Source organism: Myxocyprinus asiaticus, chromosome 22 (assembly GCF_019703515.2).
Source record: "Myxocyprinus asiaticus isolate MX2 ecotype Aquarium Trade chromosome 22, UBuf_Myxa_2, whole genome shotgun sequence".
Classification (NCBI taxonomy): Eukaryota; Metazoa; Chordata; class Actinopteri; order Cypriniformes; family Catostomidae; genus Myxocyprinus; species Myxocyprinus asiaticus.
In genome coordinates, this window is record NC_059365.1 from 17,345,187 (window position 1) to 17,372,969 (window position 27,783).

The 27,783-nt window shown below is 39.6% G+C and overlaps 1 protein-coding gene across 1 annotated transcript in view; it reads right to left on the reverse strand.

Moving 5' to 3' along the window:
* The window catches only part of LOC127413180 (protocadherin Fat 1-like), a 54,741-nt gene that overhangs the window by 14,991 nt on the left and 11,967 nt on the right, over nucleotides 1-27,783 (reverse strand). Inside the window, exons 7-20 of the mRNA XM_051650058.1 lie at nucleotides 25,872-26,147; nucleotides 25,288-25,498; nucleotides 19,096-23,151; nucleotides 17,423-17,619; nucleotides 16,598-16,751; nucleotides 15,954-16,187; nucleotides 6,074-6,457; nucleotides 5,768-5,982; nucleotides 5,009-5,146; nucleotides 4,721-4,864; nucleotides 4,404-4,595; nucleotides 1,712-2,513; nucleotides 1,503-1,634; nucleotides 137-288 (exon numbers count right to left, since the gene is read on the reverse strand). Coding sequence (XP_051506018.1) covers nucleotides 137-288; nucleotides 1,503-1,634; nucleotides 1,712-2,513; nucleotides 4,404-4,595; nucleotides 4,721-4,864; nucleotides 5,009-5,146; nucleotides 5,768-5,982; nucleotides 6,074-6,457; nucleotides 15,954-16,187; nucleotides 16,598-16,751; nucleotides 17,423-17,619; nucleotides 19,096-23,151; nucleotides 25,288-25,498; nucleotides 25,872-26,147 — 7,287 coding nt within the window. The remainder of the gene's footprint in view (nucleotides 1-136; nucleotides 289-1,502; nucleotides 1,635-1,711; nucleotides 2,514-4,403; nucleotides 4,596-4,720; nucleotides 4,865-5,008; nucleotides 5,147-5,767; nucleotides 5,983-6,073; nucleotides 6,458-15,953; nucleotides 16,188-16,597; nucleotides 16,752-17,422; nucleotides 17,620-19,095; nucleotides 23,152-25,287; nucleotides 25,499-25,871; nucleotides 26,148-27,783) is intronic.

Genomic DNA, 27,783 nt, shown 5'->3' on the forward strand with positions numbered 1-27,783 from the left:
TGACACTTATTTCATTAATATCTTTCAGGGAGAAGGAGATCTTTTTTGCAAGCCTTTCCATGAAAAAAAAATCGCTTACAGCACCTTTAAGGGGTTAAACACATAAAACAAGCAGTCATTTAATATTCTCATTTACCTCTAGAATGCTCTTGCCTTTTCCTCTGGCAAACATGACTGTTCCTTCTCTTGAGAGAGTTTTGAACCAGAGCGTCAGCTTCACTTCTCCAGTGCTTTCTCTTAGGCCATATTTAATGTAGCTGCTTTCACTAAATGTCATAGAAGATCCTCCTTTGAAACATAATGTACAATAGTAATAAAAATAATTAATTGATTAGTATGGATCCTGGTTTGCACACCTTTAGAACATTAAAACAGGCTGGCAAAATAAAGGCTTTACACCATGGTTATTACATTTTCTGCCACAACATTATAGTTACTACAGTTATTGTACTACAATACAACTATTGTAACTTGGAATTAGTCTCCATGTTTGTTTCAGGAAGAAAGTTAGAACAAAGTTTCTGAAAGCTTCTTATACTGTTTGAAGGAGATTAAATAGTAATATATTATTGTAAACAGTAGCAACAATTGCTACAATTATGGCTACAATTGTAATTTCTTGAAAAAATACAAAAGAAGTTTCAATTAAATACTGTATGTGCTTGTGGGAACTTGAGATAGTCTAAACTGATGTTGTTGTTAAGGATACCATAGAGGATAGTAATTTCTTTACTGAGGAAACTCACTTCTATGTTTTAGCTGATTTACTGTTAAAACACCTCATCCATTTCACTTAAGAGAAGCTGTCATTCTCCACATTAATTATGGAAATACCCATGTATCTTTAATAACCTGTGTGAACAGTGCTCCACCTATTAAATCATCAAATAGCTGATAATCAAATTAAAGCTTTATTATTGTACTTAATGAATGTGTTCACACTACACCAACTTTACCACTAAATGCTTGCAAATTATTATTAAGTGAACCATTCAGTTTGCACCAGATGTGTCCTGTATATCAGTGTCTCCCAACCTTTTTTGTCTTACAGTATGTGCACTCTCAGCTCCATCATTAAGACTGAAGTGCTCTTTACCAAACCTTCTTCACTACACCAAACCAGAAATGTTTTCCTTTTAAGTCATATTACTGGAGTGTTATAATTAATATTACTAAATAGTGGTCATTATTTAAATGATTCAATTAACAAAAACATTGATACTGTGGCAAAAAAAAAGACTCTTCAAGTAGCTTCCTCTCAAGTGTCTGTGTGTGTGTGTGTGTGCGTGTATATCTATATACATGCATACACAAACATTTAGCTATGTGCGTTATCCACAGAAATGATTGTGTTTTATACGTTTAAATAAGAAAAATCGAAAAACTTTACCAAGTACCCCTTGGGGCACATGTACCCTTGATTGGCAATCACTGCTCTGCATGTCACTGTTTTCTTACTCTGATATGGAAATCAATTAATTAAATGTGATGCTTACTGTTACCTGAGCATTTGCCTTTGGTACCACCTGTGCATATGCATCTGTGCTTGTCTTCCCCGATGCCTGGCAAACACTCATAGCCATCTGGACATGGATTTTTCACACAGCTTTTTATCTGCTTTGGGCATTTTCCATCTGAAAAACCATACAATTTCAGAACTTTGCAGATGTAATGGAAACATAACAGAGTGTATAAAGTTAACATTGTGTACCTGTGCACAGACATTTGGCTGAGATGAGGTGTCTGGGTGTGACATAGCTCACTAAGGCAGTGCTGTGCATGGACATGCTGGTCTGGTCAAGTAGAACCACTCGCCTGCACATGGTACCAGGACACTCAAAGCTCAAGCACTGGCTGTTTACAACCCTCTCTACCTGTAGTCCTGTCATCTCTCTGATGGCTTCTCTGGAGGAGTTGATCTTCTGAAAGAGGGCTTCCAGTGAGATGGCACCTTTTCCTGATCTCTCGAAGAACAAAAGAACATCCAGGCTGCCACTGACTTCTTCTGTCTGCAGACTGATCAGCTGCATGTCACCCCTGCGGACTCCCGCCACACTGCGGGCTGCTCTTTGATAGCTCCTCCAGTGATTCTGGATAAAATCCTCTGCGGTGATGCCACTGAAGCGAAGAGACAAAGAATTGTCCAACATCTGCTGGGAGACCTGCTGCACGTGTACTGTGACGTTGACAGAGGCTGAGAAACGTCCATCACTGACTGAGACATTGAGCTGGTAATGACCCACATCCAGGCCTCTGCGGGCCAGCAATCTACCATCCGTGGCAACCACATTGAACAGGCTGTTGGACTGAGGATCCAGACTGAATGCCAGTGTGTCATATTCATCTTGATCTGTGGCATGGACTCTTCCCAGCTTGCCTCCTAAATACTCATCTTCCAAGAGTGTGATGAAAACATCCAGGGAATACACAGATGGAGGATACAAACTCGCCTGTACTACAAGCACACAGACAGATGTAGTTGATTTCAGTGGGGGCCTTCCATTGTCAGACACCTGAAATTAACATGCAGAAAAGTAAATTTGAAACTAATTTGATATTTGATTATAATTTTCATTAAAGGGATAGTTCAAAAAATTTAAATTCTCAAATAATTTACTCACCATCATGCCATCCCAGATGTGTATGACTTTCTTTTTTCTGCTGAACACAAATTAAGATTATTAGAAGAATATCTCAGCTCTGTTGGTCCTTTCAATGCAAGTGAATGGTGGCCAGAAATCTGAATGTCCAAAAAGCCAATAAAAGCAGCATTAAAGTAATTCATAAGACTCCAGTGGTTAAATCCATATCTTCAAAAGCGATATGATAAGTCTGGGTGTGACACAGTTCAATATTTAAGTCCTTTATTACTATAAATCTACACTTTCACTTTTACATCTTAAAGTGAAAGTGGAGATTTATAGTACAAAAGACTTAAATATTTATCTTTCTTACCCAGACCTATCATATTGCTTTTGAAGATATGGTTTAACCACTAGAGTCATGGATTACTTTTATAATGTTTTTATCTTCTTTTTGGACATTCAGATTTCTGGCCACCATTCACTTGCACTGAAAGGACAAACAGAGCTGAAATATTCTTTTATAAATCTTCGTTTGTGTTCAGCAGAAGAAAGAAAGTCATACACATCTGGGATGGCATGAAGATGAGTAAATGATGAGAGAATTTTCATTTTTGGGTGAACTATCACTTTAACAGCAAACATTATTGCATTACTAAATGCATAGCGGATCATTTTAATGTATAATTGAATACAGTAGTTAGAAATCTCATGAAAACCTTAAAATACTGTATTTTCATATTGTATTTAAATGTACACCACTACTAATCTCTTAAGCATTATATAACATTTTAATGACTTATCAATGAAAATTATTAAGATAACACTTTAAAATAAGGTTCTACACATAAACATGCAACAGCTAACATGAAATAACAATGATACTATAACAGCATTTTTTTTATTTTTTTTGGTTAATTTTAATTTCTATATATACTACTACATTTTAACATTTCAAGTTGTATAAATTAACATTAGTTAATGTATTATGAACGAACATGAATTAACAATGCACAAAATGTACAATGTAATAAATTAACATTATCCTTGATTAATAAATGCTGTAAAAATGGTTTATTATTAGTTTATGATACCTAATGCATTAACTAAAGGTAACTAATATTGTATTATTGTAAAGTGTTACAATTATTATAAAGTGATGAAAATAAATTGGGTATTTTCTAAATTCTGTCAATTTAATAGAGCAGCTAAAAAGTCAGATATGATAGTTAGACAGCAGCCCATGACACTTGTTCAACACTAGAGGGAGCTTTCAACACATGAATCTGAGATCCCTTCCACAATTAAATCATCCACTATGTGGCTCCAAAACTTATTTGGACAAAGCCACAATTAAAAAAATGTCTGAATGTCAGTGCATTAGAAACAAGCCAAGTGCCAGGCATTTTAAAGAAAGACAGCACGAGCACACTTTTCCAGCAAAACATTTCACAAAAAGAAGTTTATTAGGTGTTTTGCATTCACTAAAAATCACCTTGACACCTGTTGGTTACAAGTTGTTGCAAAATGGCTCTAGCATCATTAATTTGCAGATGCCAATGATATTTTGTTATCTAACGCAATTACTTTTTTAAGTGTGACTTAAGTGTCCAAATATTTTTGGGGGCTACAGTATATTTTGCTTTTAAAAGAGTGTTTTTATTTGAACACCAAATGCATTTCCTGAGTTTCCATAGCTATTAATACAGTTGAAAATCAGGCCACAATCCTCACATTCTTTGTCCATGCAAGCCAAAAACACCTTAAAAAAAAATGCTAAGAGGCCCCTAAAAAAAAATCGGAACCAAATTAAGTTCGAACCTGCACTTTCAGAATGTGCTGGCCCTTTCTCAGTGGTCCTGCTGTCCTGATCACACCCTGCTGGTCTATAGTGAAGGGGCTCATCGTCTCATCACCCTTTAGAATACTGAAGGAGAAAGGAGGCCCATTTTGGACAGAATCATTGTCTGTTACATTTAGCTGTAGCACACTCACCCCTGAAGGCAGATTCTCCTACAGAACAGAGAAAGAGAGTAACTCAAACAGACCTAAATGATCATAACAACCTAGGCTGAGAACTTGGAAAAAGAGTGTGTACAATTGAATTTGCTCTACTCTATAGGAGAGGTTGCTCTTGCCTGGATGATGAGACTGTAGTTAGCCTGAGAGAGGACAGGTGGATTATCATTCACATCAGAGACAACCATGTTGATTGCAGCACTGCTGGATTTGGGGGGATTTCCATTGTCAGAGGCCAGCACGGTCAGCGTGTATCCCACTACCTAATTAAAACGAAAAGACAAGTGAAAACAATGAAACTTCTGGTGCCATTCTTGCTTTTGCATGGAATTAGGAGCACTGTTGAAAAGACACACCATTTCAAGATCATTTCAAAGGATGCTGATCAAATAATCATGAAGTTTTACCTTTTCCCTGTCCAACTGATGGGCCACTTTCAGTTCACCACTGCCTGCATCCATGATGAATGGGCAGGTCTGGTTGTCGTCCATAATGGAGTAGCGGATTCGGTTGTTTAAAGGTCCATCAAAATCATTCGCTAGTACCTATGGACATGGATCATTACATTTAATTATAAGACTGTTTACCTCGCATATGTCTCAGTTATTTATGTTGTTTTAGGGACACATTCAAAATATAAATGTATCATTATAACTAGATTTTTACATTTTCTGAACAAAATTTGAGCTTGTTCATGCAAAACTCACCACCACAATGCTAGGGTGCCTGGACATTACTATGCGGTTGCTACAATATTTTGAAACGCTCTTAGTGCATTCACCCATTTTACTGTTTGCTGGCATAAAATGTAAGTCTGATAACTTAGAAAGATAATAGCACTGCTCTCTACAACAACGTTATAGCACCCCTCTCCTTGCATGATTTGAGGTACCATTCATGTCTGTACCACAAATGGTGTGAAACGAGTTACATGACAAAATTGAATACTGGTTTAGTTCAAATTCTAACCCTATTAATGAAATGGTATGAGATTGTGTCTGTGGAAAAAAAAAAACATTGGTTGTAAATTTTCACATATAAAAATAGACTATATTGGTTTGTTCAAATAGAGAGAACCTAAAAATGGCTAAAACTGAACTGCCCGCACTATGGATTACATTAAAGTTACAGTGTTACTTCACTGGAAACATATGCAAAGCACTTACTGTTAGCACTATGCTCCCTGGCCTGCTGTCCTCACTGACTACAGCAGAATAGACATTCTGGCTGAACTCAGGGCTGTTGTCATTAATGTCGAGGAGGTGGACAGTAACAATAGCTGTATCACTGAGGGACTGTTTCCCTCTGGCGGTGGCCTTCACTGTCAGGTAGTGCTGTGGAGCAACCTCATAGTCCAGTGGCTTGGTTACATAGATGTTACCTGCAAGCACAAACATACACTAAAATCCCCACAGCCACAGTGGAGTCACACAAAACAATCAGGAAGAGGGAAAAGTGTATATGCGTTTCACCTGTCTGTGAGTCAATGCTGAAAGCTCCTTGCTCATTGGTGATGGCATAGGTTGTCTGGGAAGTCATTTCCCTATCCCTGCTTGCAGCAAAAACAGTCAGAAGCTTAGTACCTATCGCAACATCCTCAGGGACTGTGGAAACATAGTCTCTGTGCTCAAATGCCGGTGGATGGTCATTTGTGTCCAGCAGAGTCACAACCACAGAGCACAGTGATGAGAGTCTATGGGGAGAGCCTTGATCTGTGGCACGCACCTTCAGTACATGTGTGGCTTTTGTCTGTCTGTCCAGGGACCTTTCTAAACTGATTATCCCTGAGCTCTCCTCAATAGAAAACAGACCTCCGGCAGAGTTTTCAAATGAGTAACGTATTTTACCATTCATCCCTGGAGATAAAGAGACAAGAAAGAGAAGTTGGAAAAGTGTGTTTTAGAGGTCTGCATCAGTGGAGTATCACACATCTTGGGGGCCATCTCAAACCATGAGATGGTGCTTTAGTTTGTGCTCTTTGTAGTTTAAAGTCATACACATCTGGGATGGCATGGGGATGAGTAAATGATGAGAAAATTAAAATTTTTGGGTGAACTATCCCTTTAATTACAAAAATGCAGCATACAATAAAGAGGCATATAGGGGAGTCTGGAGCTAGTTGTCACACTGAAAAGATTTAGAGTAAAAAGTCCACACAAATTTTCTTTGGTTTTTTTCCAAACACCTAGGTCAAAATCCTCTTAAATTAGATACATATTTGTGAATTCTACCATGTAAAGTATCATGTGTATTGTGTTGATTCATGTCTTTTATTTTGAAATTCTAGTTCCTGGTTCATGTCATGTGTTCCTGTTTCCCTTGTCATGTGATTTCTGTTTTCCCTCCATGTTCTTGTGTCATGTTTTCATTGGGTTATTGTTTAATTAGCTTGTTATGAGTTCTGTTTGTTCATTGGTTTATGTTCTCCCATGTCTTGTATTTAAGCCCTCATGTTTGCATTGTCTGGTTGTCAAGTATTGAATGTGAAAGGGTATGTGCAAAGTCTAGTCCATGTCCATGTCCATGTCCATGTCCATGTCCATGTCCATGTCCATGTCCATGTCCATGTCCATGTCCATGTCCATGTCCATGTTTTGTAGTTAGGGTTTTGGATTTCACGTTTATTTAATAAACTGCACTTGGGTTCTTCATCTCATCATCGTCTTCGTCATTGCCATCATTACCAGTTCCAGCATTGTTACATAAAGTAAATTTTCACTATCATCATATTTTTGTTATAGCTTATGGGTAATAAAGCGAATATCATCATGCATTACGGTAATGGTGAAATATAAAATGAAAGCATTTTTACAGAAAGGTTTAAATGTGCTCTTAGGACAAAGGTATTTTTCATGAAATTCAGGTCAGCACATGGTGTCATGTTTTTATCGGGCATGTTGTCAAATGTGTTTTAAATGTCATAAATCTATGTAAATTATGAATTCTTTATTAGTTTATTAATATTTGCAGCAAAAACGTTTTGATATTTTTGTACGTTACATTTTCCATTTTTGTTTTTAATGAATCATTTTGTGCTTCTTAAATGTTTTACTTTTTACATTCTGCTGAAAAGTCTGAAATAGGTTCATACTATATTAAACCAATGCTGCTGATTTAGTGGCATGTTCTATTGTGGCAGCTTGCCCCATATAATGTAACAATCTACTCCGCTATTTGGGAATGTTGTCACAACTTGTGTTCAATAAACTGAATCTTTTTTCCTGGGTAAAACTGAAAATTCAATAGCTCAGTTCAATAGCTTTTTGTAGTGAAGACTATGTAGGTATGTGGCTATGCAGAAACTGACTTTCAAAAATTAACCTAGAAATATTATCTGCAGTAAAAATAGTGATAACTAGCCCTGGTCTCCTCTATGCTATCTTTTTCATGTACTTTCTTTTACGATAATACTGAGAAGAATAAACAGGCTTAAAATTTATAGGAACCTGAATTGAGCAGGAGCGTAATAAGAATATCCTTATAAGTCGTGAGTTGGTTGAAACGGAGCACTTGTGGGAACTGGATGGAAAATTATGTCCCGCCCAGACCTCTAGTCTGTTAACCTGTCACAGTAAGAGGCAGAATGCTGGAAATGTGATCTGATTGCTGCTTGTTTTCTTAATTTGCAGTTTATGCACAAAAGCATACTTTATATGCTCATTAGCGCAATGAGAGTGGACCTAGTTGTTAGTGTTAACCAGTCATCCAACCTAATTGTCTCTGACTGGAATTTAATCCTCTGAAATTCCTATGATGACAGCTGAGTGAATTGGAATTAATCATTTCACAATCTCCTCTCCAATCAGCAAATACTTGTGAACACATCCTGTAGCTGTTAATTCCTGGCTGGGCTCTAAACTGAGCACTATCACGAGCAGGAAGAATGAACCAGTAATTATAAGACATTCATCCTGGCAGTTGTTTATTTTAGTCATTAGTGGCACAATAGTGTTTGCAAGACAGACGGGCCTGCGCATGACCATAAGCTTTAAAGAGTAATGCTGCAGCAGAGAATGGAATGTGTGTGCATAACTTCAACATATCAAAGGAGACGGGCATCTTGCCATCTTCCTGTGGTGAGACAGTTGTGACTGACAGACACCACAAAGGTCGGATAACAGAGATGGGCAAAAATGATTGGAATGTAAAAAATATGGAGTTAAACAAGCATCAGGCACTGGGCATGAGCCCAGATCCCATTTACCGCAAGTTTACTGTCATTTACATAATTTTTTTAACAGATCATTCAAATTGCTTTCAGTTATTTTAACATATGAAAAATAAGGTCTCTGGTCTATTGCGCTTCCCTACTTTAGAACATTTTTTAGTCCAAATGGAATAATTCATATGATAATGTTCATTAATTTGGGTGACCAGATCGTAAGACTGTAGATCGTTTATTTCACATTGTGAGGGCAGAATAAAAAGTAAAAGTCAGAAAATAACAACACAACATTTGGAAAGTCTAAAAAAAGCTCTTGCCATAGGTCTCGATATCACATTAGAAATATTGTACCAAGTGTTAACATTGTTTTACTGATGGATAAATATAGAGCATGATGGAAAATGTACAATCCAGTCTGTCAAAGTGACAGATAATGATTATTTGAAGTGCAGACAGGAAAGTTCAAATTATCTGCACAAAATGTAAGTGTGGGAACCACTCTGAGAAAGTAATTGTTACCTTCACAGGAAGCCAAGACAATTGTGCACAAGGGGTTAAAATAATATTTAATTGTTTCATTGTCAAGGAACACTACATGCTCAGTACCGACGAGAGTAAAGACAGTCCAACACAGAGAAAAAAATTGCTTAGACTAATAACCACCAATGCAACAACTGCTTCAATCATGATTATCACTGCTTAAAGCAACTAATGTGCATCTGCCTACAATCTCCTATGGACTCAAGATGGCGCCGAGTATGGCTGCTGCATTGCGAGCTCCGACACAACATGGTAGTGTTTTGTTTGTTTTGTTTACAATTCTTTTGTTTTTTGTCTTGGATGTTGTCTGCCTTATTGTCTACGACAGACAAACACTCTTGGACATTGGTTCAGCAATTACATACCGTAAACCGGACTTCAAATTCCTCAATGCCAACCCGCTGTTTACAAACACGCAAGCGGAGCTCTTTGTCTGTGCTGCACGGCTGCGGAAACGCAGGAGGAAAAGGGGAAACAGAGCCGGCGTTCTCATCAGAGTAAGACGCCACACAAATCGACCCCCGCTACCCAGTATTCTACTGGCAAATGTTCAGTCTATGGATAACAAGCTCTGCGAGCTGAGAGCGCGGATCTCTTTCCAACGAGAGACAAGGGACTGCTGCATTATCTGCCTTACGGAAACTTGGATGTCTGCGGAGATTCCAGACTCAGCCATTGAACCCGCAGGGTTCTCCGTGCACTGCACGGACAGAGCGAAAGACCTCTCAGGTAAAAGCAGAGGTGGTGGTGTATGTTTTATGATCAACAAATCCTGGTGTGATCAGAGGAACGTACATTCTATCAATTCTTTTTGCTCTCCTGATCTGGAATTTCTCATGCTTCTGTATCGACCATTCTGGTTACCGAGGGAATTCACAGCGGTCATTATCACTGCTGTGTACATCCCCCCACAAGCCGACACAGACCGGGCACTCAAGGAACTGTATGGGATTATAAGCAAGCAGGAAACCGTGCACCCTGAGGCTGCGTTGATTGTGACCGGGGACTTTAATAAAGCCAGTTTCAAATCAGTCGCACCAAAATACCACCAGCACATTAGTTTCAACACATGAGGGGACCGGGTTTTGGACCATTGCTACTCTCCCTTCTGGGATGGCTACAAATCCCTCCCCCACCCACCATTTGGCAAATCGGACCACTCTTCCGTTCTGTTTCTGCCCGCTTACAGGCAGAAACTGAAACAGGAAGCACCCACCCTCAGAACGATCCAGTGCTGGTCAGACCAATCAGACTCTACGCTACAGGACTGTTTTGATCACACGGACTGGGAGATGTTCCGGTCCGCCTCTGATGACGATTGAGCTTTACGCTGATAGCGTAATGTGTTTCATCAGAAAGTGCGTAGAGGACGTTGTTCTGACCAGAACAACACGGATCTATCTGAACCAGAAGCCATGGATAAATAGCGATGTTCGCGCGGCACTTAATGTGCGGACCTCCGCTTTTAATTTCGGGAACGCGGAGGAGCATAAACAAGCCAGTTATCAGAACAACAAAACGCCAGTACAGGAACAAGATTGAAGGACAGTTTAACACCACCAACTCTAGAAGCATGTGGCAGGGAATTAACATCATCACGGACTTTAAAGGGAATAAAAAGCTGCCTCTCTCCCGGATGAGCTAAATACTTTTTATGCTCGTTTTGAGGGAAGAGAGCAGAGAGAGCTCTCACGGCCGAAGCTACAGAGGTTAGTTCACTCTCCGTCTCTGTAGCGAATGTAACCCGATCCTTCCGACGGGTGAATATCCGCAAAGCCGCAGGCCCAGACGGCATTCCGGGCCGCGTCATCAGAGCGTGCGCGAACCAGCTGGCTGGTGTTTTTATGGATATTTTCAACCTTTCCTTCTCTTTGTCTGTAGTCCCCACATGCTTTAAAACATCCACCATTGTGCCTGTTCCAAAGCAATCAAAAATCACTTGCTTAAATGACTGGCGTCCTGTTGCTCTGACCCCCATCATCAGCAAATGCTTTGAGAGACTAATCAGAGATTACATCTGCTCTGTGCTGCCTCTCTCTCTAGACCCATTGCAGTTTGCTTACCGCAACAACCACTCCACTGATGATGCCATTGCATCTACAATACACACTGCTCTCTCCCACCTGGAAAAAAAGAACAGTTATGTGAGCTTGTGGTGGACTTCAGGAGAAAAGAGAACACAGTCCCGTCACCATCAATGGAGCACCAGTGGAAAGAGTCAGCAGCTTCAAGTTCCTGGGTGTCCACATCACTGAGGAACTCACATGGTCCATCCACACTGAAGTCGTTGTGAAGAAGGCTCATCAGCGCCTCTTCTTCCTGAGATGGCTGAGGAAGTTTGGAATGAACCGCCACATCCTCACACGGTTCTACACCTGCACTGTAGAGAGCATCCTGACTGGCTGCATCTCCGCCTGGTACGGCAATAGCACAGCCCACAACCGCAAAGCACTGCAAAGGGTGGTGCGAACTGCCAGACACATCATCGGAGGTAAGCTTCCCTCCCTTCAGGACATACAGTGCATCTGGAAAGTATTCACAGCGCTTCACATTTTCCACATTTTGTTATGTTTCAGCCTTATTCCAAAATGGATTAAATTCATTATTTTCCTCAAAATTCTACAAACAATACCCCATAATGACAACGTGAAAGAAGTTTGTTTGAAATCTTTGCAAATTTATTAAAAATAAAAAACAAACAAAAATCACATATACATAAGTATTCACAGCCTTTGCTCAATACTTTGTTGAAGCACCTTTGTCACCAATTACAGAATCAAGTCTTATTGAGTATGATGCAACAAGCTTGGCACACCTATTTTTGGGCAGTTTCTCCCATTCTTCTTTGCAGGACCTCTCCAGCTCCATCAGGTTGGATGGAGAGCGTCGGTGCACAGCCATTTTCAGATCTCTCCAGAGATGTTCAATCGAGTTCAAATCTGGGCTCTGGCTGGGCCACTCAAGGACATTCACAGAGTTGTCCCGGAGCCACTCCTTTGTTATCTTGGCTGTGTGCTTAGGGTCATTGTCCTGTTGGAAGATGAACCTTCGCCCCAGTCTGAGGTCCAGAGCACTCTGGAGCAGGTTTTCATCAAGGATGTCTCTGTACATTGCTGCATTCATCTTTCCCTCGATCCTGACTAGTCTCTCAGTTCCTGCCGCTGAAAAACATCCCCACAGCATGATGCTGCCACCACCATGCTTCACTGTAGGGATGGTATTGGCCAGGTGATGAGTGGTGCCTGGTTTCCTCCAGACATGACGCTTGCCATTCAGGCCAAAGAGTTCAATCTTTGTTTCTCATGGTCTGAGAGTCCTTCAGGTGCCTTTTGGCAAACTCCAGGTGGGCTGTCATGTGCTTTTGGCTTCCGTCTGGCCACTCTACCATACAGGCCTGTTTGGTGGAGTGCTGCAGAGATGGTTGTTCTTCTGGAAGTTTCTCCTCTCTCCACAGAGAAATGCTGGAGCTCTGTCAGAGTGACCATCGGGTTCTTGGTCACCTCCCTGACTAAGGCCCTTCTCCCCCGATCGCTTAGTTTGGCCGGGCGGCCAGCTCTAGGAAGAGTCCTAGTGGTTCCAAACTTCTTCCATTTACGGATGATGGAGGCCACTGTGCTCATTGGGACCTTCAATGCTGCAGAAATGTTTCTGTACCCTTCCACAGATCTGAGCCTCGATACAATCCTGTCTCAGAGGTCTACAGACAATTCCTTGGACTTCATGGCTTGGTTTGTGCTCTGACATGCACTGTTAACTGTGGGACCTTATATAGACAGGTGTGTGCCTTTCCAAATCATGTCCAATCAACTGAATTTACCACAGGTGGACACCAATCAAGTTGTAGAAACATCTCAAGGATGATCAGTGGAAACAGGATGCACCTGAGCTCAATTTTGAGTGTCATGGCAAAGGCTGTGAATACTTATATACATGTGATTTTTTTCGGTTTTTATTTTTAATAAATTTGCAAAGATTTCAAACAAACTTCTTTCATGTTGTCATTATGGGGTATTGTTTGTAGAATTTTGAGGAAAATAATTAATTGAATCCATTTTGGAATAAGGCTGTAACATAACAAAATGTGGAAAAAGTGAAGCGCTACGAATACTTTCCGGATGCACTGTATATACCAGGCGGTGTGTGAAAAAAGCTCGGAGGATCATCAGAGGCTCCAGCCACCCGAGCCATGGGCTGTTCTCACTGCTACCATCAGGTAGGCGGTATCGCAGCATCAGGACCCGCACCAGCCGACTCAATGATAGCTTCTTCCCCCAAGCAATCAGACTTTTGAACTCTTGATCTCCCACGATCAAAATACATCAGCACTGCACTTTATACTCTTACTCTTATATCTCACACCGAACTGTCATGAATTATATTATTATTATACTATATTCTCTCTTAACAACTTACTATCAACTGACAGCCTGAATGTCAATACAGTACAATACAACCTACTGTACATTCTATATATACTATATATACTTTTTTTATTGAATAATGTGTATCTATATTGTGTGTATTGTATACTGTACAGTGTATGTTATTATTTGTATATTGTGTTGTGTGTAATTATGTGTATATTAGATTTTAAATTGTGTTGTGTTAATTTGATGTTATTGTAAATTGGTATATGTCTCATCACTGTCACGACTGCTATGTTGATCGGAACTGCACCCAAGAATTTCACACACCATTGCACTTGTGTATATGGCTGTGTGACAATAAAAATGATCTGATTTTGATTTGATTTGAATCTAACTAATGAATTCAGCATTCTTCTTGATTGAATGAGAGAATTCGCACAAATGAAAAGCTTAAAGTTGGTTTGGTCTGCCAGTCAGGTCAGGCTGGTAAATTTGCTGGTTTTAGAGGAATTTTGGGCACTTACAGGTGCATCTCAATAAATTAGAATGTCGTGGAAAAGTTCATTTATTTCAGTAATTCAACTCAAATTGTGAAACTCGTGTATTAAATAAATTCAATGCACACAGACTGAAGTAGTTTAAGTCTTTGGTTCTTTTAATTGTGATGATTTTGGCTCACATTTAACTAAAACCCACCAATTCACTGTCTCAAAAAATTAGAATATGGTGACATGCCAATCAGCTAATCAACTCAAAACACCTGCAAAGGTATCCTGAGCCTTCAAAATGGTCTCTCAGTTTGGTTCACTAGGCTACACAATCATGGGGAAGACTGCTGATCTGACAGTTGTCCAGAAGACAATCATTGACACCCTTCACAAGGAGGGTAAGCCACAAACATTCATTGCCAAAGAAGCTGGCTGTTCACAGAGTGCTGTATCCAAGCATGTTAACAGAAAGTTGAGTGGAAGGAAAAAGTGTGGAAGAAAAAGATGCACAACCAACCGAGAGAACCGCAGCCTTATGATTGTCAAGCAAAATCGATTCAAGAATTTGGGTGAACTTCACAAGGAATGGACTGAGGCTGGGGTCAAGGCATCAAGAGCCACCACACACAGACACTACAGTTGTCGTATTCCTTTTGTTAAGCCACTCCTGAACCACAGACAACGTCAGAGGCGTCTTACCTGGGCTAAGGAGAAGAAGAACTGGACTGTTGCCCAGTGATCCAAAGTCCTCTTTTCAGATGAGAGCAAGTTTTGTATTTCATTTGGAAACCAAGGTCCTAGAGTCTGGAGGAAGGGTGGAGAAGCTCATAGCCCAAGTTGCTTGAAGTCCAGTGTTAAGTTTCCACAGTCTGTGATGATTTGAGGTGCAATGTCATCTGCTGGTGTTGGTCCATTGTGTTTTTTGAAAACCAAAGTCACTGCACCCGTTTACCAAGAAATTTTGGAGCACTTCATGCTTCCTTCTGCTGACCAGCTTTTTAAAGATGCTGATTTCATTTTCCAGCAGGATTTGGCACCTGCCCACACTGCCAAAAGCACCAAAAGTTGGTTAAATGACCATGGTGTTGGTGTGCTTGACTGGCCAGCAAACTCACCAGACCTGAACCCCATAGAGAATCTATGGGGTATTGTCAAGAGGAAAATGAGAAACAAGAGACCAAAAAATGCAGATGAGCTGAAGGCCACTGTCAAAGAAACCTGGGCTTCCATACCACCTCAGCAGTGCCACAAACTGATCACCTCCATGCCACGCCGAATTGAGGCAGTAATTAAAGCAAAAGGAGCCCCTACCAAGTATTGAGTACATATACAGTAAATGAACATACTTTCCAGAAGGCCAACAATTCACTAAAAATGTTTTTTTTATTGGTCTTATGATGTATTCTAATTTTTTGAGATAGTGAATTGGTGGGTTTTTGTTAAATGTGAGCCAAAATCATCACAATTAAAAGAACCAAAGACTTAAACTACTTCAGTCTGTGTGCATTGAATTTATTTAATACACGAGTTTCACAATTTGAGTTGAATTACTGAAATAAATGAACTTTTCCACGACATTCTAATTTATTGAGATGCACCTGTATTAGGCAGGGAGACCAGCTAGATCAGCTTAAACCAGCTAAGACAAACAAACCAGTTTAGGTTGGTTTAAGAAGTGTTTTTCTCTCTCTCTCTCTCTCTCTCTCTCTCTTAGCAAGGAAGGTTTAAAAAAAATATCACACAAAACAATAATACTTGCTGGTTTTGACAAAGGAAGAAATGTTATTCATACCGGTATCTGCATCGAAGGCCTCTAGTTGTGCCACGTATGTCCCGGGTTGTGTATTCTCAAAAATGCTCACATGATGTGGGTCAGATGTGAATTTGGGGGCATTGTCATTAATGTCATCGATCACAATGACCACAGCAGCTTCACAGAAGTTGTTGCCTCCATCTACTGCACGAACAGTTAGGTTGTACATATTTGTCATCTCTCTGTCCAGGGTTACCAGGGTCCTCACAAAACCTTTAAGAACAATATGCATATTTATTAAAATGTAGTATATTTATATGTATTATTTGGACAGGAGTCTTGGTTCCTGCAAGGGTTTCTTCCTGATCCTACCTAAACATCAAAGGAATTTTTTTTTTTTTTTTTTGCCATTCTTGCCTTTGTCACACAATGTTTTTTTCAGTTTGGAGCTCGACAACCCAAATCCTCGTTCACTCTCATTATATGGAAAAGAGAGGTCAGTAATGTAATACATTCTACAACACTTCTCCATTTCTTCTCGTGTTCCACAAAAGAAAGAAAGTCATTTTGGTTTGGAACAACATTATGGTGAGTGAATGATGACAGAATTTTAATTTCTTTTAAGCTCAGCAAGTTCAAAGCATGGGTTAAATGGCAATATACCTCTCTGTTTGTTATTGTACCTGTTTTGGAATCAATTTTGAATGATTCAGCACCACTGCCACTTAGCTGGTATGTGATTTCCGCATTTGACTGGATATCTGCATCAGTGGCTGACACTTGAAAAATGTGTTTTCCAACAGGTACATCTTCAGGAACAGTTTGAGCATACACGTCCTGAAGAAAAAAAGTGAATCAAACCTTTTAGATCTGTATGTGAAAAATTTTAGCTGCATCCGAAATCATGTACTCTCAGAGTATGTACTGCATTTGATGGAGGACGCAATTCTCTGCCAGTAAAACAATACATTCTTTAGGTGAGTAGTATGAGTAGATTTCGGACATACTTCCTTCAGGAACATGGGCATTGTCTAATGGCCCAAACATATGACGTAATAACAACAATCATGAAAATAATTAACTCTGGTTTTATTAAATAAGCACCATTAAGCGCAAGGAACAACTTTCTTGGTATATATATCACTTACAGCTAAAAAGAGCCGTCCGATACGTCGTTTTTTTAAAATCCAGTGTTTTAAACGTGATGTCTCCACAGCTCCCGAGGCATTATGGCATTACAGAACAATGTCCAGTAGATGTGCACTTCAGAATCTCACCAGAAATAGTAGAGCAGTTAATGAATACTGAGGATTCGAACATACTTTTCCATTGGCATACTGTTTTTGGCATACTATAAGTAGGGAAGTATGGATATGCAGATGCAGCAAGTGTCTTCTAACAAGTAAAAGTGCAAAGTTCTCCTTTAACTCTGTTCAGAGTACAGAGTTCATACACAATTAATACAGTTCAGACTATAGAGCAAGGGCTAATGTATATATGCATCTTACCATCTTACAAACAGGACTGTTGTCATTTGCATCAAGGACAGTGATCTCTACAGCAGCCTTTGTCACAAAAGTTCCATCGGTGGCTGTGATGTTTAAAAGATAGAAATCTCTCTCCTCCCTGTCCAGAGGTTTCCTGACAGCAACTGCCCAAACACCATCTGTATACTTCACATCAAACAGGCCCTGTGGATCTCCACCTGAATTCATTAAAAAAAAAAAAAAAAAAAAAAAAAAAAAGGAGAATTAACTTCAGCCTAATCAGAAATATGGACATATTTAATAAGTAGATTAGCAGTCTAATCATCATGCATTTAATGTCATTCAAAACAGCTTGGGGATTCATTGATTTTCTAGTTGCATACAAGATACTAATCAGGCAATGTAATGAAACGGAGGCCAATCACAAGATGTTCTGAATATCTCTAATCAGTGTCAGTCTAATACAAAATACTCATAATCACATCATAGATTATTCATAAAATCCAGCAATAGAGTTTGTGGCATTGGATCTGTATTATCTTTGCTTTTTGCCGAATTTTCCAAAGCTTAATACACACCTCAAAAATACTTTTTTTAGTAATTAATTAATTTTTTTTTAATTATAATTAATTTTCTTTATTCATCACACATTTGCACATATACAGTGAAATTCTTCTTTTTCACATATCCCAGCTAGGCTGGGGTCAGAGTGCAGGGTCAGCCATGATACAGTGCCCCTGGAGCAGATAGAGTCAAGGGCCTTGCTCAAGGGCCCAACAGTGGCATCTTGGTGGTGCTGGGGCTTGAACCCCTGACCTTCTGATCAGTAACCCAGAGCCTTAACCACTGAGCTACCACTGCCCCTTTTCATTGTCATGATTAAAGGTAAAAACATTTATTTGAATGGATAGTTTACTCATAAATGAAATTTCAGTCCATTTCTCATTCAAAGCTTTTGTATGGCTTTAGAAGACTTGGAATATAGTAAACAAATGTATGGGTGGGGCCTGGGTAGCTCAGTGAGTATTGATGCTGACTACCACCCCTGGAGTCGCGAGTTCGAATCCAGGGTGTGCTGAGTGACTCCAGCCAGGTCTCCTAAGCAACCAAATTGGCCCGGTTGCTAGGGAGGGTAGAGTCACATGGGGTAACCTCCTCGAGGTCGCTATAATGTGTGGTTCTCGCTCTCGGTGGGGCGCGTGGTGAGTTGTGCGTGGATGCCGTGGAGAATATTGTGAAGCCTCCACATGCGCTACGTCTCCACGGTAACACACTCAACAAGCCACTTGATAAGATGCGCGGATTGACGGTCTCAGAAGTGGAGGCAACTGAGATTCATCCTCTGCCACCTGAATAAAGGCGAGTCACTATGCCACCATAAGGACTTAGAGTGCATTAGGAAATGGGCATTCCAAATTGGGGAGAATTTTTTTTTATTTATTTATTTTTTATTAAAAAAAATGGTATGGTTACTTTTATGGAGCTTGATAGCCACTGGTCACCATCTGTGTTCATTAACAATCTTTAAAACATGTCTTTATGTGTTCCACAGAAAGAACGAAAAATAATAAATCATACAGATTTTGAACAAAATGAGGTTGAGTATAATGATACATTTTCATTTTTGGGAAACTATTTGTTTAATACTATGACTCAGGTTTCATTAACAATGTTGCATTGACAGTGTACTGTACCTGTAATAAAGCACCTGAACCTCCTGTTGACCTCCTCACTGTCAAAGTCAGTGGAGCTTAGAATGGTGACAACTGTGCCTGGTGTGGATTCATCTTCTCTCACAGTGCCTTTAAATACTGCTTCAGTAAATAATGTAGGGTTGTCATTTGTGTCCACAACTGTCATTTCCACGACAGTAGTGCCTGTCATCTGTAGCCTCTGGGCTCTGTCTGTGGCCACTGCTGTGATTCTGTATCTGTCTCTCTTTTCTCTGTCTATCTCTTTAAGAGTGGTTATCCAGCCTGTTTCACTATCCACTGCAAACATCTCCAGTACTTCAGGGTTCTCCTGGTTTTCAAGCAGACGATAAGAGACCTGACCGTTCAGCCAAGAATCCAAATCAGTGGCCCTGAGCTGTACTACAGAAGTTCCTTTTAGTAGGTTCTCAACAATACAAGACTGGTAAGGGAATGACTCAAATTGAGGGCTGTTGTCATTGACATCCTTGAGACTAATACTCACATCCATTGTTGAGACTATTTCCATGCCCTCTTCAGTGTGTTGGACCTGTACGGTGAGCTGATAACTTTTGGTAGCTTCATAATCAAGTCGTTTTGTGAGTCTAAGCTTTCCAGTGTTGCTGTCAATGGCAAAGACATCATCTTTATTACTCTCTGGGGTGTTCCCCGCGACAAGACTATAGATTACAGACTGCTCATCCTTGACTTGGAAGATATCAATCTCTCTTCCGACAGGCAGGTCTTCTGAAATTTCCAGTCCAAGTAATGGTTCAGCAAACTTTGGGATTGACATTCCGGGAGGAAGTATTCTAATTGAAACAGGAATAATAGATTGCTTTGGTGGGCTTCCAGAATCTTTAGCCTTCACAAAGAAGGAATACAGGCCATTTTCCAGACCAATTAGACTTTCCTTTGTGACAATCACACCACTTAGGGGGTGAATTTCAAAGTGCCCTATATCGGAGTCAATAGTATAAATTATATCAGCATTACTGCCCTCGTCTTCATCTATTGCAGATATTTTGATCACTGTTGTGCTTCTGGGAGCATCTCCTAGAACAGTAGCTTTATATTCTGAAAGCCTGAACTTGGGTGAATTATCATTCACGTCAGAGAGAATTACAACAATAGTGCAAAAGCCCAATTTACCACCACCATCTTTAGCCATTAAATTGATGTACATTGTTTTCTCTCCTGGGTTTTCTCTGTCAAAGCTCTCAACAGTGTGAATCTGCCCATCAGCATTGATGGTAAATTTATCTCTAGCAATATCATTTACAATAAAGAATGTCAACTGACCATACATCCCCAGGTCCTCATCAATGGCTCCTACTTGTATAACCAATGTACCAACTGGAGAGTTCTCTGCAAGTTTTACAAGATACTCATCTAGAGTAAATGATGGGTTATGGTTATTCTCACCCATTACATAGATGTTTGCCTCCGCAGTACCTCTGAAAACACCATCAGTAACTGACAAAATTAAGCTATAGAAGGGCTCAAGAGACTGTCGGCTAATGTTTGCAATAACAATTTCCCCACTTGCTGCATCAATGGCAAAGAAGTTGTTGTCATTTCCATACAAAATTGAATACACAAGCTGACTGGAACCAGAGTTGTCAGCATCATAAGCTTTAACACAAGTCACAAACTGTCCTTGAAGAGAAATCTTATGTATGGTAGCATTATAAAGCTGTTGTGTAAATACAGGTGGATTGTCGTTAAGATCAGTGACATATATGATCACTTGGGCCTCAGCAGACATTTGAAATGGTCCTCCGTCAACTGCTTTTACAATCAGTTCATGCCGTGATTGGGATTCATGGTCTAACAGCCCTTCAGTCCTAATGACTCCACTTTCCCCATCTATTCTGAAGTGATCCGAGACAGTTCCACCCTTTTCATACAACTGATAAAACACTATCGCATTGCTTCCTGTGTCAGAATCCATGGCTACCACTTGTAAAACAGAAGTTCCAATTACAACAGATTCAGAGATGCTGATGTTGTATGATCTTGCTTCAAATTTGGGTGCGTTGTCATTGACATCTTCCAATATGATATCTACAAATATATCAGAGTTAGCCCCGGTTAGAGAGTCTGTGGCCTGGATGCTCAATCGATATGCAGGATGAGCCTCATAATCCAATGGCTGGATGACTTTGATGAGTCCTGAATTGAAGCCAATAGAGAACTGACTGAAAGGGTTTCCCCCACAAATGCTGTACACTGTACGAGGTCCTGCAGACTTGGCCACAACCTGCAGTATGGAAGTATGTATTTGCACATTCTCTGGGATTTCAATCTTATACAAAGTTCTTTCAAACACTGGCGTGGCTCTGTTCACCACTGAAATAAAAACATCTGCATTTGAGAACAGAGGTGGGTCACCGCCATCTTGCGCAGTAATGTTGAGGACAAACTTGCCAATGCTTTCTGGTTCAAGAGGTCTTTTAAGGGATATTTCTCCAGAGGGGCTTACCAGAAAATATTTATCATGCCCTTTTAAATAATATGTAACCTCTGCATTTTTACCAACATCTTTGTCCATGGCAGTCACCTTCCTGAAAACCGAACCTTCTGTTTTATCGATCTGCAGAACAGCACTGTAGGGCTGGTCTACAAACAAAGGAGCATTATCATTTACGTCTTCAACATGCACTCTCACAAGCACATGGGCAGTTCCATTCAACTTTGACTCCTTTGTAACCTCCACAAAGATATCAAAAAAATCCTGCTCTTCACGATCAAATGGGATACCTGTGGAGAAAAGCACTCCAGATGTGCGTCCTATTTCAAATCTGCTATTAGGGTTGAGAATAGAGAAAAACAAAGGTTCATTGATTATATTGCCAACCACAGAGAGGATTGCCAGGGTTTTCCTCTCTGATGAGCTTTCCTGCACATAGGCAGTGAACATTTCCTGGGTGAACCTCAGATTGTCCTCTTTTTTATCTTTAACAGTGACTTTGACAATTGCAGAGCCAGTAAAACTTCCATCATAAACTTTGGCTATCAGCCTGTACCTACTGCGAAGCTGTGTAGCATTTTGCACAAAAATATCACCTGAAATTGGATCAATCAGGAATTTGTTTCCTATGTTTCCATCTGCAAGTGCAAAGTGTAGATTTGTGTCTGGCAACGAGTCATCATCTGTAGCCTTTACTGTTATCACTCTCACCCCTTTGTAGGTTGGAAGGAAGACTGTTGTCTCATATGAAACCTGACTGAATTTTGGAGCACAGTCATTGACATTACTGACATGGATTGTCACATTGGTAGTGTTTTTTGAGAATAAGCGTGGCGTGCCATTGTCATGGACTTGTACTCTGAAGTTAAACACCTTTCTCAGCTCATAATCTAGGCTGCTGATGCTTTGAATAGCTCCTGTCCCAGAATCCATGGAAAAATAGTTATGAGCGAATGGCTCTATAATCTCATAGACAAGTCTGGCATTTGTGTGCCTATCAGCATCTGTTGCACGAACCAAAAGTGGAGCATTCTGAGAGGTCAGAACCACACTCCCTACAGCGGCTGACTCGCTGATAAAGCCAGTGAATTCCGGTTGAGTGAAAACAGGTGCATTGTCATTTTCATCCTTTAATTGAATGTTTACTGTCACACTGCTTGACATTTCAGCCATGTCTGTACCTTGTACAATCAGTTCATAAGACGAAAGGCTTTCAAAGTCCAGCTTTTTCCTTGTGACAACAGCACCAGAGTTTGGATTGATATCAAATGCACCGTTCACATTTCCTTCTTTGATTTGATAGAAGACGGTTGACTGGCTGAAAGCTGAGACTAGAGTTACAAAACTCCCAATAGGGACAGATTCACTGACCTCAGCTGATATTGAATTGAAGGGGAATTTTGGCTTTCTATTATCTGAGATGGTAACTGTGATCTGGACAGCAGTTACCACACTGAGTGGAGGCTCTCCTTTATCTGACGCTTTTACTACCAGCTCATATTTGTTTCTGTTTTCACGATCAAGTTCTCTTGCAACTGTTACGATGCCAGAAGACTGATCAATGCTGAAAGAATTTCCATGATTTCCTATAACATTAGAGAGAAGGAAAAGATACAATAATAATTATCTTAATGGCAATTGCTGTATTATGATTCTGACTTCAGATGCTAAGAGGTTCAAAATCACACAAAAAAATCTGAAAAAGAGACCTATGCAGTCATTACACAGTTGTGAAAACAATCTATATGAGAGTAATATTTACCATGTGGCCTGGTACCATTCTATGTTATTTTGCATTTCCATTTGTTTTGGTTTTTACAAATGAGCTTTATTTACTAATTAACAAAAATGTAAAAACCAAAAAAAACTTTTATGGTTTGGTTTGCTTTTTTAAACAAATCACATTTGAGGTTATCTACGTAAATATACAGGTGCATCTCAATAAATTAGAATGTCGTGGAAAAGTTCATTTATTTCAGTAATTCAACTCAAATTGTGAAACTCGTGTATTAAATAAATTCAATGCACACAGACTGAAGTAGTTTAAGTCTTTGGTTCTTTTAAAAGTGATGATTTTGGCTCACATTTAACAAAAACCCACCAATTCACTATCTCAAAAAATTAGAATATGGTGACATGCCAATCAGCTAATCAACTCAAAACACCTGCAAAGGTTTCCTGAGCCTTCAAAATGGTCTCTCAGTTTGGTTCACTAGGCTACACAATCATAGGGAAGACTGCTGATCTGACAGTTGTCCAGAAGACAATCATTGACACCCTTCACAAGGAGGGTAAGCCACAAACATTCATTGCCAAAGAAGCTGGCTGTTCACAGAGTGCTGTTTCCAAGCATGTTAACAGAAAGTTGAGTGGAAGGAAAAAGTGTGGAAGAAAAAGATGCACAACCAACCAAGAGAACTGCAGCCTTATGATTGTCAAGCAAAATCGATCCAAGAATTTGGGTGAACTTCACAAGGAATGGACTGAGGCTGGGGTCAAGGCATCAAGAGCCACCACACACAGACATGTCAAGGAATTTGCCTACAGTTGTCATATTCCTCTTGTTAAGCCACTCCTGAACCACAGACAATGTCAAAGGTGTCTTACCTGGGCTAAGGAGAAGAAGAACTGGACTGTTGCCCAGTGTTCCAAAGTCCTCTTTTCAGATGAGAGCAAGTTTTGTATTTCATTTAGAAACCAAGGTCCTAGAGTCTGGAGGAAGGGTGGAGAAGCTCATAGCCCAAGTTGCTTGAAGTCCAGTGTTAAGTTTCCACAGTCTGTGATGATTTGGTGTGTAATGTCATCTGCTGGTGTTGGTCCATTGTGTTTTTTGAAAACCAAAGTCACTGCACCCGTTTACCAAGAAATTTTGGAGCACTTCATGTTTCCTTCTGCTGACCAGCTTTTTAAAGATGCTGATTTCATTTTCCAGCAGGATTTGGCACCTGCCCACACTGCCAAAAGCACCAAAAGTTGGTTAAATGACCATGGTGTTGGTGTGCTTGACTGGCCAGCAAACTCACCAGAACTGAACCCCATAGAGAATCTATGGGGTATTGTCAAGAGGAAAATGAGAAACAAGAGACCAAAAAATGCAGATGAGCTGAGGGCCACCGTCAAAGAAACCTGGGCTTCCATACCACCTCAGCAGTGCCACAAACTGATCACCTCCATGCCACGCCGAATTGAGGCAGTAATTAAAGCAAAAGGAGCCCCTACCAAGTATTGAGTACATATACAGTAAATGAACATACTTTCCAGAAGGCCAACAATTCACTAAAAATGTTTTTTTTATTGGTCTTATGATGTATTCTAATTTTTTGAGATAGTGAATTGGTGGGTTTTTGTTAAATGTGAGCCAAAATCATCACAATTAAAAGAACCAAAGACTTAAACTACCTCAGTCTGTGTGTATTGAATTTATTTAATACACGAGTTTCACAATTTGAGTTGAATTACTGAAATAAATTAACTTTTCTACGACATTCTAATTTATTGAGATGCACCTGTACATTAGTTGTCTGCAACCCACTATCTGGGAACTCTGATCATTTGTAATTAAATTAAGTGTCTGAGACATAATTATTCAAAATAATATTCAAGAACATCAACGAATGCCTGCTATTTTGTGTAATATTTTTCTCTTTGGATCTCTTCTAAAGTTTTCTATTAACAATGATACTTCTCCACTGATGTTACAGTGTAAGTAGACTGTGCAGTACCTGAATCTATGCTGTAGTGGATTTCAGCATTTAGGCCTTTGTCTTTGTCCAGAGCAGTGACCTGTAACACAGATGAACCAACAGCAGCTGTCTCCAACACACGAGCGATGTACTCAGTGCTGGTGAACCACGGTGCGTTGTCATTATTGTCTTCCACATTGATGATCACTCTCACAACATTACTCTTTACAGGGAAACCTTGGTCCCTAACCTGGAATGATATGACATTAAAACCAGCAGTTAATTCATTATGTGATGTTGCTTGCACTGAAGTACTGTTGTATTGCAACTCTTAATATTATATTGTTATGTAAACCATAAAAGATCAGGAGAAGCTGCATTATGTCCCAAACATCAGGAACTTTCTACCAATTACATATAGACAGGTTCTAAGCATTTATATTTTACTTTTAAAAAGCAAGCCAAGACATGTTTTTAATTAGCTTTTGATTAAAATAGGTGACCAAAATAAAACATTTCTTTAGAGCGCAACAGAAATAAGTATTTAAGACTGATCCTGAAGTCAGTTATATTGTTTTGGTTTCCCATTACTTGTATCGAAGAATGATTATCTATGGCCTTACCATTACAGTGAGGACATGTCTGTGCATAGTTTCATGGTCTAGTTCTTCTGTGGTGTACAAAAAGCCTGTCCCAGGGTCAAGACGAAACTTCTTCAGATTAAAAAGGTCTGTGCTGCTCAACAGTGTGTAGGACAATTTATACTTTTCATCTCGGTCTGTTGCATTTATTTCCAGTATCTTCATCCCAGGAATGGTCTCCTCTGGAATGCTTATCTCATATTGGTTTTGGCCAAACTGAGGTCGATGTTCATTTGTGTCAATAACTTGAATTGTGACCTGTTTAACAAAGAAGAATGCACACATATGAAATTAACTATAGTAACCATAGATAAATCCAGGTGCTTCTAAATGAATATTATGAAACACCATTACTTCACCAAGTAAAATTCCTTATAGCCTACTTTTTGTACTTGGCGAATAACATTTTTGAAGTCTAAAGTCATGTTTTCTGTAGATCTACTCTCAAGGAGGTACTTCAGAATTGTAGTGTTTGTCCAGGTTCCTTTAAAATCCACAACTTTAGTGGATATAAATTACATTCGACTCATGCTCTTGGGAGATCCATTTTTACTCAAGTAATAGGAATGAAACAAGCATTAAAACCTTTTGACATTTGGTTGAGTTTTAGTCCTAATCAATCAGCATTGACCACAACAAGTGATGATCATCAGGACATTTTTGGTCAGATTATTGAACCAAATTACAAATTAAGCTTTGGTTTTAGGGTTGCGCTGGGTAACCCCACCAACAGTGAAATTGGTCCAATATCCAGCTTGACCAGTGTTCAGGAGCAAGTAATGACAACTAACTTACAAAAATGTTCAGAAGCAAGACAGTAGCTCAGCTATTTTCACAACAGTGTAGGTTTTCCAGTAACATTAAATGAATATCTGATTACAAGAATTTAAAATGTAATGCATTACATTACTTTTGGACAAAGTAATTAGATTAAAGTAACAAATTACTTTGTAATTGGATTACACCTAACACTGGAGGTCATTCCCACCTAAAAAAAGACAGATGCAGTGCCACGAATAAAGCAGAACACAGGTGAGATGTCCCTAATTGAGATGTAAAGTTGTTGTGCTATAATACTGTTCTAAATCTGCCCTACAAAGCCAACATACAGGTACTATGCTAGCAATAACATGTTTTGAGTTGTTGGCCAAATGTGGATTATAAAATATTCTCTCTCTCTCTCTCTTTTTTTCTCTCTGAATCTGAGCACAGTTGAGCCAAACTCGTCTGTCACAGAACAGATCTTAATATAAGAGACCCCATTTTGGTCGATTTGTAGTTGCTACACTTTGCTTTTGCAGGCTAGATTAAGTCTCCTTGAATATGAACGAGCAACCTCTGAGCAACATAACTGTCTTTTGGATTGTGTTATGCCTGGTTAGGGCATTGTGAAAGAATACCCAGTAAATATTTTTTTACCAAAGACACAAATTTTATATTCACAGTTATCTTCATGATACACACAGACCCAGAAACAGCCCATAAGTAAGGAGCCCATTATGATATGTCAAACTATACTAGCTGCAATCTCCCAGAGGGCATGCTCTCTGTCACGGGAGAAACACAACTTTCTTTTAAAACATTATTCCCTTTCACATCACTTTTTTCCTTTGGGTCTGCCCACACTGATGGATGAGTCTCGCACTGTGACCTGATAAGGCTGACTGGTTTGGCTGATACATGCAGGTATCGCCCAAGGAGAGGTATGTTCACACCATGACAAAAGGACAAAGGCATTAGAAAGACAGTAGAGAGCCTGACTCCAGCCCAGTGTGTGCAATAATATCACAGTATGCAGGTGCCAGGGCACATTCCTAAAAGTTATTATGTTTTTTTACAAGGAATAGTAGACATTCTATTGAGATTGAACCTGATCTTTTCATATGGAATAATA